The sequence below is a fragment of the Rhineura floridana genome, chromosome 3 (assembly GCF_030035675.1).
Source record: "Rhineura floridana isolate rRhiFlo1 chromosome 3, rRhiFlo1.hap2, whole genome shotgun sequence".
In the NCBI taxonomy this organism is placed as follows: domain Eukaryota; kingdom Metazoa; phylum Chordata; class Lepidosauria; order Squamata; family Rhineuridae; genus Rhineura; species Rhineura floridana.
Genome location: NC_084482.1, coordinates 129724110 through 129743419, shown reverse-complemented (window position 1 = coordinate 129743419; position 19310 = coordinate 129724110). Strand labels below are relative to the sequence as shown.

The following is a 19310-nucleotide window of genomic DNA, read 5'->3' as shown; positions in this document are numbered from 1 at the left end:
TAGCCTAATACAACTTTAACTAGGCTGGTCAAGCGGTTGCTCACATCATCACATCACACAGTATGCAAAGGGCTTGCTGACAGATATAAGTGGGACTGTCATCTTGAGACATTTTGACACTGTGTGAGCAGGTTTACTTGATTGTGTGACACTTATTTACTGCTTCTGTTTCTCACAACCTTATCCCTACAGAAACATACATTGAAGGTTTCTATAAAGGTAGTATTTCAAAAACATTTTCTCCCTCTAATATCAGCAGCAGAAGTAGCAATATAATGAAGTTGCTACTGAAAACTGAAACGCTGTTCTTTCTCCAATACAATTGTAAAATGAGAAACTAGGATTCAATTCCGCTGGATGCTTTCTTACCTGAAACTGGCTCCTAATCTTTGATGATGAAGGGACATAGCTATGGTTACTCACTGCTCGGGGCATTCACCCCTCCAGCCAGTCTACAAATAAATGACTATAAATATTACTATTTGTTCAATTTGTGTCATTCCCACTTAAAACACTTGAAGCACCTCAAACAGCAAAAATAAATACAAAACACAATATGTACAAATAAATCAATTTTAAAAATACACTAAAAGTTCACACACAAAAATTACAAGACCCTGTCACCAACCAGCTGCCTAAATTATTACAAAAGCCAATAGAATAATGATGCTCCTTATCAGTCCCCAAATGCCTGAAAGAATAAAAATGTTTTCTCCTGAGGTTGGAAAAATGACAATGATGGCAGCCAGCAAACCTCACTGGGGAGAATGTTCCACAACTGGGGGGGGGGAATACTACTGAAAAGGCCCACTCTCTCATCACCACCCTCCATATTCCTCATAGAGGAGGCATGTGGAGAAGGGCCTCAAGATGACCATCATAGGCTCCAGGTAGGCTGGTGCGAGAAAGGAGATCCTTAAGGTATCAGGACCCAAACTTTGTATGTCAAAACAGCATTTCGAATTGGGCTTGGAAACTAACAGAATGTAGGCAATGTGAGGCTTGATACTAAAAATACATTCAGGGTGTACTACAATTCCCATCATCAGCTGGGAGTAATGGAAGCTGAAGTCCAACAACATCTGGAGGGCCACAAGTTAGCCACCTCTAGTCTACATTCTGTTTCAAATTAGGTTGCAGCTTTCCCTCAAGAAGTCAGATGCCCCTGCTTGAATGCACAGACACAGGATAGACCAAAAACATGATTGGACCAATTAGGGTATATGGAACAGTAGCAAATGTTCTGGAAAAAAGGGACAATTTAGTTTCAATTGTCTGGTCCAAATGTTTTTGCATATAACTAATTAACATAATACAATTTACCTTTTAATATGATTAACTGCAGCTATTACACAACTATATTACACAACTGCCTCTTCTAGGATGCACACCTTAACGTGGTGAGAGGGATTGAGAGTGTCAAAAAAGCTGAGAGCAATGCTGTCAGGAGTCTAAACCAAGAAGCTAGATTCCTGGCAGGGGCACCCAAGCTGGAATGGTCAAAGCTGAGACACCAGACTAAGAGGCCATCTCAGCTGTGGTGTTGGAGGAGCCCAGAACGATAGTGCTGGGTGATTTCAATGTCCATGCTAAGGCTGCCTCTAGTGTTCTGGCTCAGAACTTCATGGCCTCCATGACAACCATGGGGCTATCTCAAGTTGTCACTGGCCTGACACATAGGGCAGGGCACACCCTCAACTTCGGTTTTTGCTCCAGATGGAGGAAGGGGTGGTCTGGAGATGGGGGCTAGATGGCACCCCATTGTCATGGTCAGATCACTTCCTGGTGAAGTTTAGACTTAGGGCTCCGATTTTTCCCTGCAGGGGTGGTGGACAGATTAAGAAGGTCTGCCCCCAGAGCCTAATGGAATCCACAGGATCCTGAATGCCCTGGGGGAGTTCCCAGTAGATAGAGCAGGTGACCCTGTTGAAGCCCTTGTCATGCTGTGGAACAGCAAAGCGCATAGGGCTCCTGACACAGTTGCCCCCGAGCGCCCTCTCCGGCATTGTGGAGCACGGTTTGCCCCTTGGTACACCAGTGGGCTAAGGGAAATGAAACAGGCTGGATGACAGCTAGAGCGCAAGTGGCGAAAGACGTATTGTGAGGCTGATGAGGCACGAGTAAAACATCATAACCATGCCTAATGTGTGGCAGTGAGGGAGGCAAAGAAGGCCCATTTCTCTGCCTGCATCGCATCCTCAAGTAGCCATCCAGTAGAGCTTTTCCGTATTGTCAGGGGTCTGTTGACATCAACTCCAGGAAATGGAGTTTTAGACCCTTCGGAGGCCCACTGTGAATTGTTTGCAAGGCACTTGCTCGCCTTTGTAGCAGTCTTGATGCCCCATCCACATCTACTGTAGCTCCTAATGAGGTCTCCAGTGCAACGTCTGCTGCAACTTCTTGGGAACGGTTTCAGTTGATGCAGCCTGATGACATAGACAAGGTGCTTGCAATGATGCGGCCAGCAACGTGTTCTCTCGACCCTTGCTCTTCTTGGCTTATTAAAGCTTGTAGAGGGGGGTTGACTGAGTGGATCCAGAGTGTGGTCAATGCATCATTGCAGGAGGGAGTGGTTCCAGCAGCCTTCAAAGGGGCGGTGATCTGACCACTCCTGAAAAAGCCCAACCTGGACCCATTGGTTTGTGACAACTGCCGACAGGTTGCAAATACCCCCTTTTTATGGAAGGTGTTTGAGAGGGTTGTGGCGCAGCAATTGCAAGTACTCTTGGATGAAACAGATTATCTTCACCCATCCCAGTCTGGGTTCAGACCTGGTTATGGGACTGAATTGGCCTTGGTCATCCTGATGGATGACCTTTATTGGGAGAAGGACAGGGAGAGTGCGACCCTCTTATTCTTACTTGATCTCTCAGTGGCTTTTGATACCATTGACCATGTATCCTTTTGGGCCAAATTGGTGAGATGGGTATTGGAGGCACTGTTTCACAGTGGTTCCCATCCTATCTCCAAGGTTGTTCTCAGAGAATAGCATTGGGTGACTGTCTTCGGCCCCCTGGCAGTTGTGCTGTGGGGTGCTGCAGGGTACCATCTTGTCCCCCATGCTGTTTAACATCTATATAAAGCCCTTGGGAGTGGTCATCAGGAGATTTGGGGCAAGGTGACAGCAGTATGCTGACAACACTCAGCTCTATTTCTCCGTAACATCTGAATCGGGAGAGGCCGTGCAAGCCCTGGACCGCTGCCTGGATTCGGTGGTGGGCTGGATGAGGGCCAATAAACTGAGTCTGAATCCTAGCAAGATGGAGGCACTGTGGGTTGGTGGTTCCACAGTTTGGATAACTGGTCAGCTGCCTGCTTTGGATGGGGTCGTACTACCTCTGAAAGAGCAAGTTCATAGTCTAGGGGTGCTCCTGCATCCATCTTTGTCACTAGAGGCCCACGTGACCTCAGTGGCCAGGAGTGCCTTTTACCAGCTTTGGCTGGTAAGACAGCTGTGGCCTTTTCTGGACTGGGATAGCCTGACCACTGTTGTCCACACACTGGTAACCTCCAGGCTGGATTACTGAAATGTGCTCTATGTGGGGCTCCCCTTGAGGTTATTCCGGAGTTGCAGCTGGTGCAAAATGTGGTGGCGAGACTGCTCACTGAGGCAGGGTATCGCCAACATGTCACCCCGCTGCTGAAAGAATTGCACTGGCTGCCCATTTGCTACCGGCCAAGGTTCAAGGTTCTAGTTTTGGTGTACAAGGCTCTATACAGCTTGGAACCAGGATACCTGAAAGACTGTCTTACCCCTTATATACCCAGTCGATCACTGCGCTCTGCAGGTGAGGGAGTCCTGCAGGCACCATCTTATCAGGAGGTCTGTTCTGCACAACATAGGAAACGGACCTTTAGTGTGACAACACTTACCCTGTGGAATTCTCTCCCCTTAAATTTTAAGCAGGTGTCATCTCTGTTATCTTTTTGGCGCCTGTTGAAGACTTTCCTCTTTTAACAAGCCTTTTAAGTTCAGACCTATCCCAGTCTGCTTCTGTGCTGGAATTGCTTTTTAATATATATATTTTTAAAACCCTTTTCTCCCCTAAACAATATGTTTTTAACCCTTTCTATTTAGGATATTTTTAAAGCTTTTCAAAAAATGTTTTTAAAGTTGTTTTGTTTTAATGTATTTTAAGGTCTGTTTCTATGATGTTTTAACGTGTTTTTAGTGCTTTTGTTTGGCGCCCTGGGCTCCTCCTGGGAGGAAGAACAGGATACACATCAAATAATAAATAAATAATATACCAAATGTGATAATTTTATGCCAAACCAACTTGTACATAATTACATTTGATGTTCCTGAATAACAAAGTGACTTTCAATTTCCCCCAAAAAAACTTCAGTTCCCCCCCCCCCAAAAAAAACTTTTTTTTTCATGGCTTCCAAATTTCCAGAAATTTTTCATCTCAGCTTTTCACTGTCCCCTGTAAATCAGCAAGTTATATGTAACTATTACATTACTATTACTTATACATATTATTTCAATACACTTACCACATACAACTGCTTCCAGAGGGCAGCCCATTCCTGGAGTGTTGCTGTAACTTCAGTGATAACAGAGTCTTCAAGTGGAACAACTGTTTCATACTGCCTGTAAATTTTACCAAATATTGTAATATTTTAAGACATTTCTATCTCTTGGGTTTAAAGTGTAACCAGAATTATTCACTTATACTTGTTCACATCACACTTTATTATAGGTTGGATCCAGTCTAAAATTACTTGCATTTATAATTCCTAGTGAAATCAATGGGATTATTGACTTTTCTCACTGATTTCAATGGATCAGAGTTCTGTTAATTTAGGGTATAATCTAAACACCCTTTGAGCTGGCGTCCCACCATTCAGTCCTGCTTGCTTCTCCCTGTGAAGTGATGCCAGTGTAATGTAACTCCATCAGTGTCACTCTGCCAGTGCAAAGTTCCCCATTCTGCCTGATGAATGTGTGGGCAGAAGTGGGATAGGTTTGATCCCCACTGGCAGTAGTCAACAGAAATCCCTGTCATGGGGTGTTCTGGGGGTGGGGTGGGGTGGGCGTGAGCATACCCAGGATCCATTGGATCCTGAGCCAGCCCCATTGCCATCAAGCGGCACCATCGGGCCTTAACTGGACTCCAGGCTGGCATAGCAATTTACCTGCCTCCTCACCTTCTGCCCCTGCCAGTGTGCACATGCACAGCATTTGCCCTGCCAGTCCATTAAGCCCCATCAGGCTTCAGCTAGAGTTTTCATTGTGCCCTCCGTCAAAATCCAAACCTATGGGATTGGTGTGATGTGTGAACATAGCCAATAAATAGCAACTAGCATCTTAAGGCAGAGGAGGCTCCCTCCCTAGTAATAAAGAACATTAAGACCCTCTGCCTACATTGCTTTCTGTTTGCCTACCATCCAAAACCATTACTTCCACAACCACATGAAAGAGACATGTAGAAAAGAGCACCCCTTTCAAGTTCCCCAACCAAGAAAATGCTAGAGAACACAGATTGACCAGCACCCATCCACTTTTTTTAAAAAAAAATTACGACTAGCTGCATACATACCAGCATCTAACAACAGAAGTACTCAGCAAGTCAAATGAAATGTTTACGAGAAAGTATTTGTTGGCAGCATTTAATTCTCTAGAAGTAATTAGAATTTCAAGGCTAAGGGCGACATCCAATGAAGTCCACCCACTTTTGCAATGGAAATCCACTTCTGCAACATAACTTCTGGTTTGTCCCCTCGCACCTCCAGCACCCCCACCCAAACACCCCAAGATCTGTGTTGGGCAGCAGGTGGGAGAAAAACACAGTGGCTATAGGGGAGAGGAGAAGAAGGAGAAGCCCTCTCACAGTATATCAGATCTCATTCTAAATAAGCATATTAAGTTATGTAAATTTTATTTTAAATGCAGAATACATTTCATAATGCCAGTAGAAACCAGCATATTTATCAGGATTGTATCTAATTGTATGTTTTGTTTTATCCACACAAGTATCAAAATTTCTTGACAATCAAGGAGTATACTCACCCTCTGTTGCTGACAACTGCCTTTTTCAAGTGAATATAATTAGCAGGAAAGATCCCCTGCAATAATAATAATAATAATAAATTGAAAAAGTAGAGAAAGTACAGTTTAGCAGAACCTATTCAAGTAAATAATTTGCTAACTGGTAATGGATTAAAAATTTCTAAATCAATGCAACTTGATTTATGATAGAATATGCATAATTGTTAACTTTAAAAAATACAGTAGGGCCCCGCTCATACAGCGGGTTACGTTCCGGACCCCCGCTGTAAAGCGAAAACCACTGTAAGGCGGATCCCATTGACTTACATTGACCAAAATTGCGCCCAGCAGCAAAAAACTGCCATAAAACCAGAACAAGCGCTGTAAAGCGGGGCCTTTCTACAATTCACAAGAGCTGTATTAGCGGAACGCTGTAAAGCGAAGCGCTGTAAAGCGGGGCCCTACTGTATTGCTTTTGAAGCAAATATTTATCTTACAACAAATCCAGGTAATTTACAGAACATGAATATACAAGCTTACACTGCCAAAAAATGTTCTTCTCAATACCCAAACTTTTTGAACAGTGTGCCAGGGGAAGTACTAGCCTTAGGTTGCAATCTAATACACATTTACCTGGGAGTAAGTCCTACTGAAGCCAATGGAGCTTACTTCTGAGCAGGCACGTACTGAATTGCAGCCTTAGTTATTACCACCAATCACAAATGATTAGTAAGTTTGGTGTTATTAGGAAGTGTTTACTGTAAATATATAAGTCTTGTCCCTATCTAGCAAGGGTGATCCACACATGGGAGCAGCTCCCATGCAAGAATTGTCTGCAGATGCAAACACAGAAATTATGCATTCAGTATGGCACCCATTTTCAAAATAGATAATGGAATGAATAACTGAATGAATTTTCATCAGCGGTGCAATCCAGATGAGTACTTATGTCAAACAACATCTCTAACTGTGAATGAATGGATCATGACAATACTTCTAGATCACAGCCATTTTGCATACTCTTCTTAAAAGGTTTGATACCTTTAACCCAATGCAAAAATTATTGAGACATTATGTGTTCAGTAAAGTGTTTAATTATTAAAAAATACTTTAGTTAAAAGAATTTTTTATTTAATTACATTTTACATTAGCATACAATAAGTGCTCATAAACAAAGCAAAAAGGAGAAATATAAATGTAACAAAATACAAACAAATTATAAAAGAAAGTTGTTTTATCTGACACAACTTGTGTTACAAAAACATTATTACAGAAATGTTGAGGGGGGAAGATGAGAAAAAATTGAAATAAAAAAACGCTTGAAAGGAAAAAACTCTTTACATATGTTTTTAAACATACTGATAAATTACTATATTAAAGTAAATGAATTAAAACAGGACTATTTCATCTGTCATCTTAACATTCAAAAATTGTATAAACAAGACCCATCTCTCTAAAAACTTATTTTGAAATTATGGTACACAGCACTGCTGTTATATGTCATTTTTCCTCAGCCATTCTGTCAACACTGGGGGCTTGCTTCCCCCCCCCAATTTTTGAGCGATACATATTTTTGCCACTGTGTGCAAAGTTGCTGCTAATTGGGAGTCTACATTTGTAACTTCCCCATGAAACATAATTGTTGAAGGAGAATTGTTTTGGGATTACTTGACATTGCTTGGCCTATCATTTCCTATATTAAATCTAAAATTCCATTCCAAAAGGGCTTTATTTTGGCACAACTCCAGAAAACATGTATGAAGTCTTTCTTATTTCTTATACATCTTCAAACGTACATATGTTGATTTAATATTTTGCTTAGCCTGTGTGGTGTTTAGTACCATTGATAAATTGCTTTAAAGAAGTTTTCTTGCAAACTGGTACTTGAAAATGTATTGGGATGTTTTTAAATAGCCAAGTCCTCTCTTCTTCTAATATTGAATAATTAAATTTCTCTAGATCTCAACTCCATTTCCTTTTGTATGCTGGGTATAATTGTTGAATTTTAAGTAAGAGAAAGTTTCATATATTTTAGTAATAGCTTTCTTTTTCTCTGGTTGTAGTAAGAAAATTTCAAAGACAGTAGATGAATGTGGAACTCCGTATTTTGTCTTTATCTGCTCTGCTATGTGTCAATGGGAAAAAAAAAAAATGGAGGTCTCTCATTAAAAACTGCAAGCACATTTCCATAGGAAATGGTAGATCCTTGTTTAAACCAATTGCTACAATAAAGCAATTTTTCCCATAGATGATGATCAATGGTTTGTAGTACTTGATTATTTACAAATTCATTTCTCAAAATTGAGGTCAAAGGGGAGAAACGAAGAGCTAACTTTTGTTACACAGCTGATCCATACTTTAAATATTGTATTTGTAGATGTGAGGAAATTAGGTTGATTATTTTGTTTTGGCTTAAACCGTAACATTTCCTACAGGTTTTTAATGTACAATTCTTGCTCAGCTTTTAATAATAACTATCTTCAAACCATTCTGAAATCAAGGACAATTATCTGCTTGATAATACCTATACACTAGGGCCCCACTTACCGGCGCTTCGCATTCCAGCATTCCGCTAATGCGGCAGCGAGAAATTCCACTTTTTAAAGCCGATTTTGTGACATTTTGCAACATTTTCACGCGACAGCCCCATTATAGTCTAGGGGTTCCGCTTTACGGCGATTTCCACTTTACGGCAGGGGCCCAGTCCCTAACCTGCGTATAAGCGGGGCCCTACTGTATTAGGTATTCCCAGTTCTCCATAATTAGGTTTTTTTACACAAATTCTCATTTGCTGTCCCTACTTGGCTTATTTCACCAAGTAAATTTCCGTATTCTTTTCTGGCATTGAGTGAGCTCATGATTTTCTATTTCTACAGGTGGTGTCATAAAAATAAATAATACCTTAGGCAAGATCATCATTTCATTTATTTATTATTCACTTATTTATTATATTTACATCCCACCTTTCCTCCCAGTAGGAGCCCAGGGTGGCAATCCTAGATATGGCTGCTATTTTTCCCCAACCACAGTAGCTGTAATGTTTCCCATTTTTTAAAATTATCTTCAGACTGCTTAGTCAATCTTTTATAGTTGTGCTTCTTAATTGTTTGCATGTTAGGATGCAGCCAAATACCTATCTTATTGGTTTATTGCCCCCCTGCAGACCAGTGTCTCTTATCTGTTTTTCTATTTGCCTCTTAGATATACTAATTCCAAAGCACTTGGATTTAGCTGTATTTATTTCATATCCAGAAACTTCACTGTATAATTGTAACACATTTTAGAGTATTTTCAATAATTCTGGTTGTGTTAAAGTTAATGCTATATCATCTGCATATAACACTATTTTAAATTCTTCACCACCGTATTTGATTTCTGTTATTTGTTGATTATTTCTTATTAAAATTGCTAATGGTTCCAGAAAAGTAGCAAATAATAATGGTGAGAGTGGGCATCCTTGGCAAGTACCTCACTCCAGCAAAATGCATGTTGATACTTGATTGTTAACACTTTTGCAATAGGTTTTTGATATAATAAATCTACCCAAGATTTGAATGTTCCTCCCAAGTTCATTACTTGTAGAGTTCTAACCAGAAACGGCCATTCCACCCTATCAAATTCTTTTGATTATGTTTCTAAAAACATAAATATGCCTTGTAAATTTTGCGTTTGACTTAATTCTATGCAATCAACTAATTATTTGACATTATGTTTTAATTTCCTGTTTTTTATTAATCCTGTTTGGTCTTGTTAATATAATTTGGTATTATGGTATTAAGCCTCCTTGCTGTAATGTTAGTCCAAATTTTTGCATATTGATTCAGAAGCAAAACTGGTCTATACGACTCAGGCAAGCTAGAGTGTTTACTTGGTTTTGGTATAACTTTGATTATAGCTTCTGTTCATGATGCTGATAGTTTTCTGGGCTGAATAGATTCATTTATCATTATTAAGTATCTGCAAATATTTTACAGAATTCACTCATTAATCCATCTGGACAAGGAGCTTTTTTATTTCCCAGTGCCTTAATTTTATTTCCCAGTGCGAAGAGTGCAATTGTTGATAAATTGTTGAAAACATTCTGCTGGTGGTTTGAATATGCTAGTAAACCATCTTGTTATGTACACTCTTCAAAGATAAACAAGCAAGAACTCTAGTTGATGGTATCAAATACAAAGATAAAAAAGCAACAAATTCAACAGACATAGCTGAATGTTCTCAGTTAAGTGTTTCAACTCTCCTAAATTTCAGTTAAACTTAACATATCTACGTTTCACTGTCTCATGCTAGTTCTGTATAAATCCAATATAATGCACCTACATCATACTAAAGATTTTTTTCCTGTGAAAATTCCAAGATCAAAGTGTTGCTTCAGACTTCCTGGCCTCTGTATAAATGCCTATTAGGGGCCAAACATATAACTTTTTCAAAAAGCACAGCTTTATTCTATTTTTTTATTATGTATTTGTTTAAAAACATGTATACATTGCCTTTCAGCAAAGCTTACAGGACAGTTTACAATATGCAGGGCAGTTACTACAATTATTATTTATTGTTATTAAATTTTAATATTTTATTCATTTATTCATTTAATCATTCCATTTACACCCTGCCTTTTTGCTCAGATGAGTGTTCCAGATATCTTATGGTCACATTTCTTAAAACAAATTTAAAATTGTCAATATAAAAACAAATATCATAGCAAAGCACAGCAACAGAAATAGCAAAACTAACAAAGAGCAGAGTAAGAGTCACATTATGAACACAATGTTATTAATACTATGAGAAATAAGAGTATTCCTTACATACAACTTTCATTTACATTCAGAACACAGCTGCTTTTAAAAAATCCATGTTAATATTGGCATTAAAACTTATTGAACAACTGTTCAATCAGTTTGACTCTCCTTTATTCCATATAGTTGTTGTCCAGCAATTTATGTGGCTTTGACAATAAGCATTTATATGGTTTCCCCCAGAAGCTTTTCCAAAATGATTGATTTTATGCAGGAGTAGGCAATAACACATAGCACAGAAAAAAGGAGAAGCAGGAAGTTGTGTTAATTTATTCCTACTTTTCAAAGTCTGTTTCTATGACACTATGCTGGTTACCTCGGCACTGTAGCGGCAGTGGGTGGCACAGGTGGGGCTGCATTGCTCTCCTGCTTCCCAATACTGTGAAGCGCTGCCACAGACTGAGAGGGAGGAGGCAAAGCACGGGAAGCCCCAGTGTATGGTGGTGGAGTCAATCCAATGCTCCTACTGCCATGCACCATGCTGCACACAGCTTCCTACATCTTGCCCTCCCCTTGGTCTGTAGCAGCAACCCATGGTGTTGGGAAGATTGGAGAACACCACAGCCCCACCCATGCCACCCCAACCAGCCACTACTGCCTAGGCAACAGTGGTAGGTTTGAATGATCCTTACATTAAAGTTGTAGAGACTGGCTAGGAGAGGATCTTCTCAGTGGTGGCATCCTAGCTATGGAACAGTTTCCAGAGAGGTTTGCCTGGTACCTTCTTGATGGTTTTTCTGGTGCCAGGTGAAACCTTTTCATTCACCCAGGCCTTTTAAACACCTTGTGAACATCTTTTCAAAAGTGTTTTTCAAATAAATCTTTAAAGATGTGAGTTAAGCATAATTTTATAATCTGAGTGGTTAAGTGGTTTTATTTTCCTGCTGCTAGAAAGAAATGTTTTTAGGTTGTTTTCATTGTTGCATTTTAATCATTGTATTGTGTTTTAACAAAGTATTATATTTTTTGTTCTATAAGCTGTCCAGAGAATATATCTTAATGGGTGGCCATACAACTATGTGCAACAAACAAACAAGCTTGAGTACTCCCTCTTCCCTTATCATGCACATTTTATTGAAGGCTTCCTGTTTCCCCCAAACTATTGCAGTGCTCTCCGAATGGCATGTTGCGCTGTGTGTATTTATGTGCTTAATTTCATTTAAAGCAACACCACAGCAGCAGAGTAACAGTGGATGTTGAAATGCGAGTGTGCCAGCGTGTGCGTGCGTTTACCTAAGAAAGCAGGCTTTTACCCTGCATCAGCATCACTGAGACTTGAGACTTAGTAAAATAAGAAAAGCTACTTTATTTATAGAAATACATAGTAGATAGAAAAGGCATACCTAGTTCTAACTAACTAGCTAAGTTGGAGGCGTAATGCCCAGGTGCGGGAGTTAGCCCCATGCTAGGAGACAGCAGAGACAAAGGAATGTCTCCTCTGTCCCGGACAGTCGGAGGACAAAGGAAAGGAAAGGGCAGAAGGAGGAGGGGCAGATAAGCTTCCCTAAAGACGTAACAGTCTAGCGACAGAAGGAAGTCAGTCAGAGCATCACAGATAAAGGTAAACAAGCCTATCCATCTGGAGGATCCTAGCTCTATCTCCCTTCTGGAGCTTAAACAAAAGAACAAAACAGGAGTTGCTCTTGCCCCACTTCCAACATGGCAAACTGTAGTTTTAGCAATCTCTCCAAACAACAGTCTGGTCCTGGTTTGGAAAGGTCACTCACACTAATTTGCTAGTTCAGATGTCACAGCAAACTGTGGGTTGAGGAAACCAGTAAGTCTTCTATTAAGGCATGAGAGAGGAAAGATGGAGGTGTGAGTGCTCAAGTTTAGAGGATCAAGAATGTGATCTGAATGCATCCATTGGTTGCATCTGCACGTCAGGCTAAACCATAAAATTCAGCATGATGTAAACAAGCCTAGGTGAGCCTCAAACCTGCACACTCCTTCATCATCCTCCCACGCAACTGAAAGGAGGAGTTCAGAAGCTTTTGCTTCCATGTTTATTTAACTATGGCTTGTTGTGTCATCCAAACCAACAAACTGTGGTTACTATTGGCTACATTAGCACAAACAAATCCTAACAATAAACCAGGTTATACATGAGCTTTGTACACCCACACACAACCCCTTGGTTCCCATTTCAGTCCTCCCTTCACACAAATGGGTAAAAAAATCTAGGAAGCAGAACATAATTTCCTCTTATGTGCAAACTAGTGAGGGTATGGGTAACTGCAGCTCCATGGTTTCTTTCCTCACTCTGATCCATCTCTCTGCATCCTACCTTGGATCTTGAGTAGTGGTGGTGGTAAGAATGATCCCTCCATCCTCTCAAAGCCCTGACCTCCTATGCGGACCAAAGAATAAGGCAAAGGACAGCTAGAACACCCATCTCCTATCTGCATGGGCTGGAGGAGAAAGCAAATAGCAAGAAGGTGGCCTGTGCCATTGTTGCTGGTATGATGCAGTATCTGCTCCATATGGTCTGCAGGTGCACATTCTCCCTCACCCTCCTATGTTTCATTATGGAGAGATACATTGGGTTGAACATCCAGCAACTCACCATACTCCATCATCTAACTAGAGACTGACCAGAACTTGGCCAAAAACACACACCAACCCATAATACACACCACAACATACATGACAATCTTAGCAAGCAAACTTAGAAACACTCAACAGAAATCACACACACACAATTCTACCTCAATCCAAATGTCTTGACAGAAACCATTCCCCATCTCCTATCCTTGTCCTTCCCCCCATACCATAACCTAGATTACAACTAATGTATTATGAATGTGAAAATATGTATTGTATAAGATACAATAATTTAACCCCATAATTTATATTCCTATTCCTTTCTGTACAAAAAAACTTTCAATAAAATATTTATTAAAATTAAGAACTGGGGCAGAGTTGATACATAGTACAGGGCACACCAAGATCAAAGGCCCTCTCAGTCTTCCCAATTCCCCAGTGGCCTGGCCTTAAGGAGAAGGCCAGCAAATGAAGGAAGGGAGGGAGCAATAAGCCATGTGCTGAAAAAGTGTGTGACAACAGGAGGCTCAATACCACTCAAGCCACCAAACATACCAGAGCATGGTGTGGCGGGAGGGGACACAATGTGACCTCCCCAGTGTCTCATGCAGCAGGAGCCAATCTGATGCCAGTGTCCTCTCCCTTTCTTTTCCTCCCTTTCTCAGTGGCAGAGAGGCTGGAGGGGGGGAAAATGTACCAATCATCTCCTATATAGCCCCACCACCTTTACTGGTAAACAGTCCTCCCAGGGGACAATTGGAGTGAGGAGCAGAGGAATAACAATAAGAAACACAAAATAAATAAATGCATAAATAAATAAAAACAAGCCCAGCACAGACATTGCTTCCTTTTAAGGAACAGGGCCAGTCTGGGAGTTTGGGAGTTCTGCCCCAGCAGAAGAGTCAAATTTCAAGTCAGTCCCATCTCTTTCTGATGGGAGAAGCAATCCTGAAAGTTCTTTAAATGCACTCCCTACTCTACCACAGCTGTTTCTTTTTTAATGCTGAGGTAACACAGGCATGTGTGGGCAGGTGGGGTAGTAAAAATTATGAGTTAGTAACTTAATAAAGATTTATTTGTAAGGCTACATAAAACTTAATACTGTATTTGCTAAATGGAATCTAGGCTTACCTTGACATTAGGTTTCTTTATTGAAACACCTCTGTACCATCCTGAAATACAACAAAATATACCAGATTAAAAGAAATGTACATTCTTTCTGAAGTTAATAAAAATAAAACTAGGCTTTAAGAACTCTGTATTCCTACTCACCTACCACTCAAAGGCAGTACACAACTTATTCTGACATTAACTCTAATAAGAACTCTCTTTCTTTCTTGGAGATCAAAACTCATGCTAGAATGTCATAGGTTAAAAATGGCCCCGCCACTGTCAATTTCAGCTTATAGAGCTTGGAATGGCATAGGGGAAGGATCCAGGTATCAGAAAGCCCAACTACTGATTAATGGAACCACCCAGACTGCATGCAGGGAAATATTAGTGGGATGATCAGGCCCACTACAGTATGGGTCACAGGCATGCCAACCCACAAGCTCAGCTGAATCCTAGAAACATAGGGAGCTGCCTTGTACTGCATCACACCACTGACCCACCTAGCTCAATATTCTCTGTGCTGATTAGCAACAGCTCTCCAGGGGGTTCAGACAAGAATCCTAGCCCTACTTGGAGAAACTAGGACTTCTGCAACTAAAGCATGTACTCTGCCACTGAGCTATATTCCCTCCTTATGAAGTAACACCCCAAGACTCCTTAAAAGGGTCCCCATTGAAGAACAGAGATCCTCCCCCACTTACCCAGTCAATGGATTATGCCCAATGTCTCCAGCTCCAGCCAGGAAGTTGTAATAATAGAATAGTGAAATAGAACTGAAACACCACAAATAATTTTGCTACGAGGAAGGCAAAACCACCACAACATTAAAGTTCCTCCTGCCACCCACTGTGCACAATTAGGGCTCTCTGATAGCAGGGAACCGGCATTATATCTCCGCAAAAAATAACCACAAGTAAATCTGCTTGCATGTAGGAGGCTTTCAGCTTGCCGTATCAAATAGTAGAATCAGTCCACTCTCTTCTTCATAAATAAATTTGTTGGCTGGAATCTTTCTCCACCTGTTTCAAATAGCACACTACCGCCCTGCTACTGGGAACAGTCTGAATAGCAGGCATCTAGAGGAAGATGCACTGCAATTAGGTTTGCCAGGTTCAGGGCCTGAGACTGATCCTGTATCTTTAGGAGAAAAGAAAGTCAGTCAAGTGCAGGTGTTCTTGCAACCCTGTAGTAATGTGAAAAACCACACGGTGGAATTCTCTCTTTCCCCTCCACAACTTTTAAAGATACAGAAGGCCTCTTGGAGGCTGGGCCTGGCAACCAAGAGGTCTTCTGTATCTTTCAAAGTTGTGCAGGGGGAAGGGAGAATTCCACCTTGTGGTTCTTCCCATTACAGAGTTGCAAGAACACCTGCACTTGGCTGACTTTCTCTTCTCCTAAAGATACAGGATCAGTCTCAGGCTCTGAACCTGGCATCCCTAACTGCAATGCATACAAGCCAACTTATGGAGGGTTATTTGTTTATTAAATTTAATCCCACCCTTCCGTCCAAAAGGAGTCAGAGTGGCAAACAAGCGATGAAACACTAAAAACATCTATAAAACAAACATCTTTTAAAAATCTTTTTTAAATATCTTTTAAAAAACATCTTTAAAAACCATTCCAATACAGGTGCAGACCGGTATAAGGTTTCTACTTAAAGGGCCTGTTGAAAGAGGAAGTTCAATAGGTGCAGAAAAGACAACTGACACAGCACCTGACTAATATTTAAGGGGATTCCAAAGAATAGGTGCCACAACACTGAAGGTCTGCTTCCTACGTTGTGCGGAACAGATTTCCTAATGAGATGGTATCTTCAGGATGTCATCACCTGCAGAGCACCGTGATCAACTAGTTACAGGTACATATTGGAAAGGAATGCAAAGAAGAGGCATGGGAGTAGGCTCAGGGAGCAGGAAGCTGTCTATTTAAGAGAGTTATTTGCAACTTTGATTACAAAATGTTATTTGGGATGTCTGGAATAAAACTCAGCTTTCTAGAGAAGGATCTGCCTAAGAAAGGCCTAAAGTACCTCCTATAACAAAACCAACCCAAGAGAGCAAAAGGAAGTGATGCTGCAAGTTTAGATTGGGGTAGGGATCTCTTTTCCCACACAATGGCCACAGTCCATCGGGGGGGGGACCGCAGCCAGCCCGCAGCCAGCCCGCAGCCAGCCCGCCCACAACTCTTACAGCCTGGATCTATGCAGGTTTACTCAAAAGTAAATGTCATTGTGATCAATGGGGCTTACTATATATATATATATATATATATATATATATATATATATATATATATGACTATATCCTTATAGCACAATCCAGTGAGTATTTGCTCTGAAATAAATCTTACTGTGCTCAATAGTGTTCACTTCCAGGTCAGTGTGCACTACAGTGTGATCAATCAGCCAAGAAGAACTCTTGAGGGGAAAGAATAAATGCATGTTTACTCAAAAGGAAGCTGGGGAGTGTGATTTCATTTTTAAAAAACTTGCCAGCACTGGTCATCTGTTCAGGGCAGCACACACACACAAAAAGCCAAGATGCAACAGGTATGCCCTTTAAGAAAGGAAACTAATGCACCACCTTTTAGAAGCCACCAATACTTTTTTTCCACCAAACAAAACAACTATACCAACAACATCACCTGAGCAGTTACAGAAGACTCTCCCCTCACCTCCGGTCTTTCATTCTGCCTTTGCAAGCAATCAGCAGCTGACAGACTGTACCAGCTGCCTCACCCACTACACCGCAACTAAAAAACATTTTCATTTCTCCTTCTAGCTGATGCTCTTTAATTCTCCAAAAGGAATCCCTGCACAGAACACACTTGAAAAAAAGGTATCTCCAATAAATCAACCTCCACTTCACTCCCTCTCTCCCAGCAATGAAAACAAAGCAGTTTAGATATCCCCATCCAGATTCCTGCACTGCTGGCTTGCCACCCCTCCTCAAACACCCCCTAAGAGTCCCCACTGTTCACTTCTGACATTTGTTTTAGATGTGACCAAGCAGGATTTAAAATTGAACTTCCAGAAGGATGAACATCTTGGCAAAAGGGGAGATGATCAGAGCACTGGAAATGCAAAAGCTCTTCTGAGAATGCCACATGGTTCCAAAAATGCTAAAGCACTTCTTAAGATGCTCAAGTGCTCTAGAGAGTTCCCAGGCACTATTCACAGTACAGAGCATTCCTGAAGGAGAAGTAATGGAGCAAAGATGGAGATGGGTGGGGCAGCACAGCCGCACACTGAAGGTTAGAGGTACTGAATGCCAGGAAACAACAGAAACTGCAGCAGGTTACTGAAGCAGGGATGGAGCAGAGCCTCTGAAGAGAGGCAGCAAACCAAATTGAAAAATCTTGCCGGCTGGGGCCACCTCACAGGCTACCTGTTCCCCATTCCTGTTTTAAATAGTCTTAGGACTTTCTCCTTGTTGCTAACTGAAATCAGAGCAATATTGATAAGACAATACTAGAAGAATGATTAGGCTGAGAAGTGGAACACTCTTCAAGAAGACTCAATGGATGACAACCCAATCAATTCCTCAAGAGCCAACAACTGAAGCTGGGCAAACTACCTTGAAAGAGAAGATAACAGGGGCAGGGTAGCTCAAATATAATTGTCTCTTGCCATGAAAGAGCAAACTTGAAAGCTTCTTTGCAACCCCAAGCTGTAAAGATTCCACATTGGCCAACTTATTAGTGAGAGGGTAAGTGCACACAGGTATCAAGTTACCACCTGGATTGCTGCAGCTGCCCACTTGCATGAAAAGTAGCAGACTCTGGGACATCAGGGGGATTGTTTTTACAATTCAAATGCTGTGCTCTTTTACTTCTGTTGAAATAGACATATGGTTGTTTCCTGGTGTGTGAGTGACATGGCAAGTCACCCAACCAACAATGGTTCCCAGGTTTTCTTCTAAGTGACTTGAATACGCAAGCAACAAATTCCTTCACAGTTTATGGACCAGAGCTTTGGTGGCCTACGGGTTACATTTACCTAAAGAAATAAAATTGATTAATTTATGAGGACTGATGAGGAAATTTCTTTGATAGTTAGCAAGTCATTCAAAATCAGAATTCTGACTAGCTAAAATATAACCCTTTAAACTCTAAAGTGAAACTGTTGTTCTTACTCTCCTTTTCATGTGATTTGCTCCATAAATTCACCCTTAAGGTTGGTCCAGAAGCTGCAGCTGGAGCAAACTGATTGCTGTAAACCGCCCAGAAAGCTTCGGCTATGGGACGGTATACAAGTGCAATAAATAAATAAACAAACAAACAAACAAATAAATAAATGGCAGCAACGCAACTGCTCACTGGTGACTCTGCTGCTGAAAAAATTGCTCTGGCTGCCCATTTGCTACCAGGCCAAGTTCAAGGTTCTGATTTTGGTGTAAAAGCCCTATGCTGCTTGGGATCAGGATATCTGAAAGATTGTCTTTCCCCTTATTTACCCAATCAATCACTGCACTCTGCAGCCGAGGGCTTCCTGCAGATACCATCTTATCAGGAGGTCAGTTTCGCACAACATAGGAAGCAAACTGTTAGTGCTGTGGCATCTAAAGAGGAGAATTCCCTCCTCTTAAATATTAGACAGGTACCATCTGTTATCTTTTCAGCGCCTACTGAAGACCTTCCTCTTTCAACAAGCCTTTTAGGTAGGTTGGAATTACTTTTTTAGATGTTTTAAAGCTTTTTTTAAAAGGATGCTTTGTTTAAATATGTTTTAAAGTCTTTTGGTTTTAGTGTTTTTTGTCTGCTGCCCTGAGCAGATTCTAGGAAGAAGGGTGTGATATAAATTTAATAGATAAATAAATAAATAAAAATAAGAAGTTGCATACCTGCCTTAAAAAGATAAATGGAAT

At 40.9% G+C, this 19310-nt stretch overlaps 1 protein-coding gene across 7 annotated transcripts in view; it reads right to left on the bottom strand.

The window, feature by feature from the left end:
* DOCK3 (dedicator of cytokinesis 3) overlaps positions 1 to 19310 on the bottom strand; it is a 463693-nt gene that overhangs the window by 384366 nt on the left and 60017 nt on the right. For all 7 annotated transcript variants that reach the window (XM_061617883.1, XM_061617886.1, XM_061617884.1 and 4 more), the window contains exons 3-5: positions 14464 to 14504; positions 6014 to 6069; positions 4498 to 4594 (exon numbers count right to left, since the gene is read on the bottom strand). In XM_061617883.1, coding sequence (XP_061473867.1) covers positions 4498 to 4594; positions 6014 to 6069; positions 14464 to 14504 — 194 coding nt within the window. The remainder of the gene's footprint in view (positions 1 to 4497; positions 4595 to 6013; positions 6070 to 14463; positions 14505 to 19310) is intronic.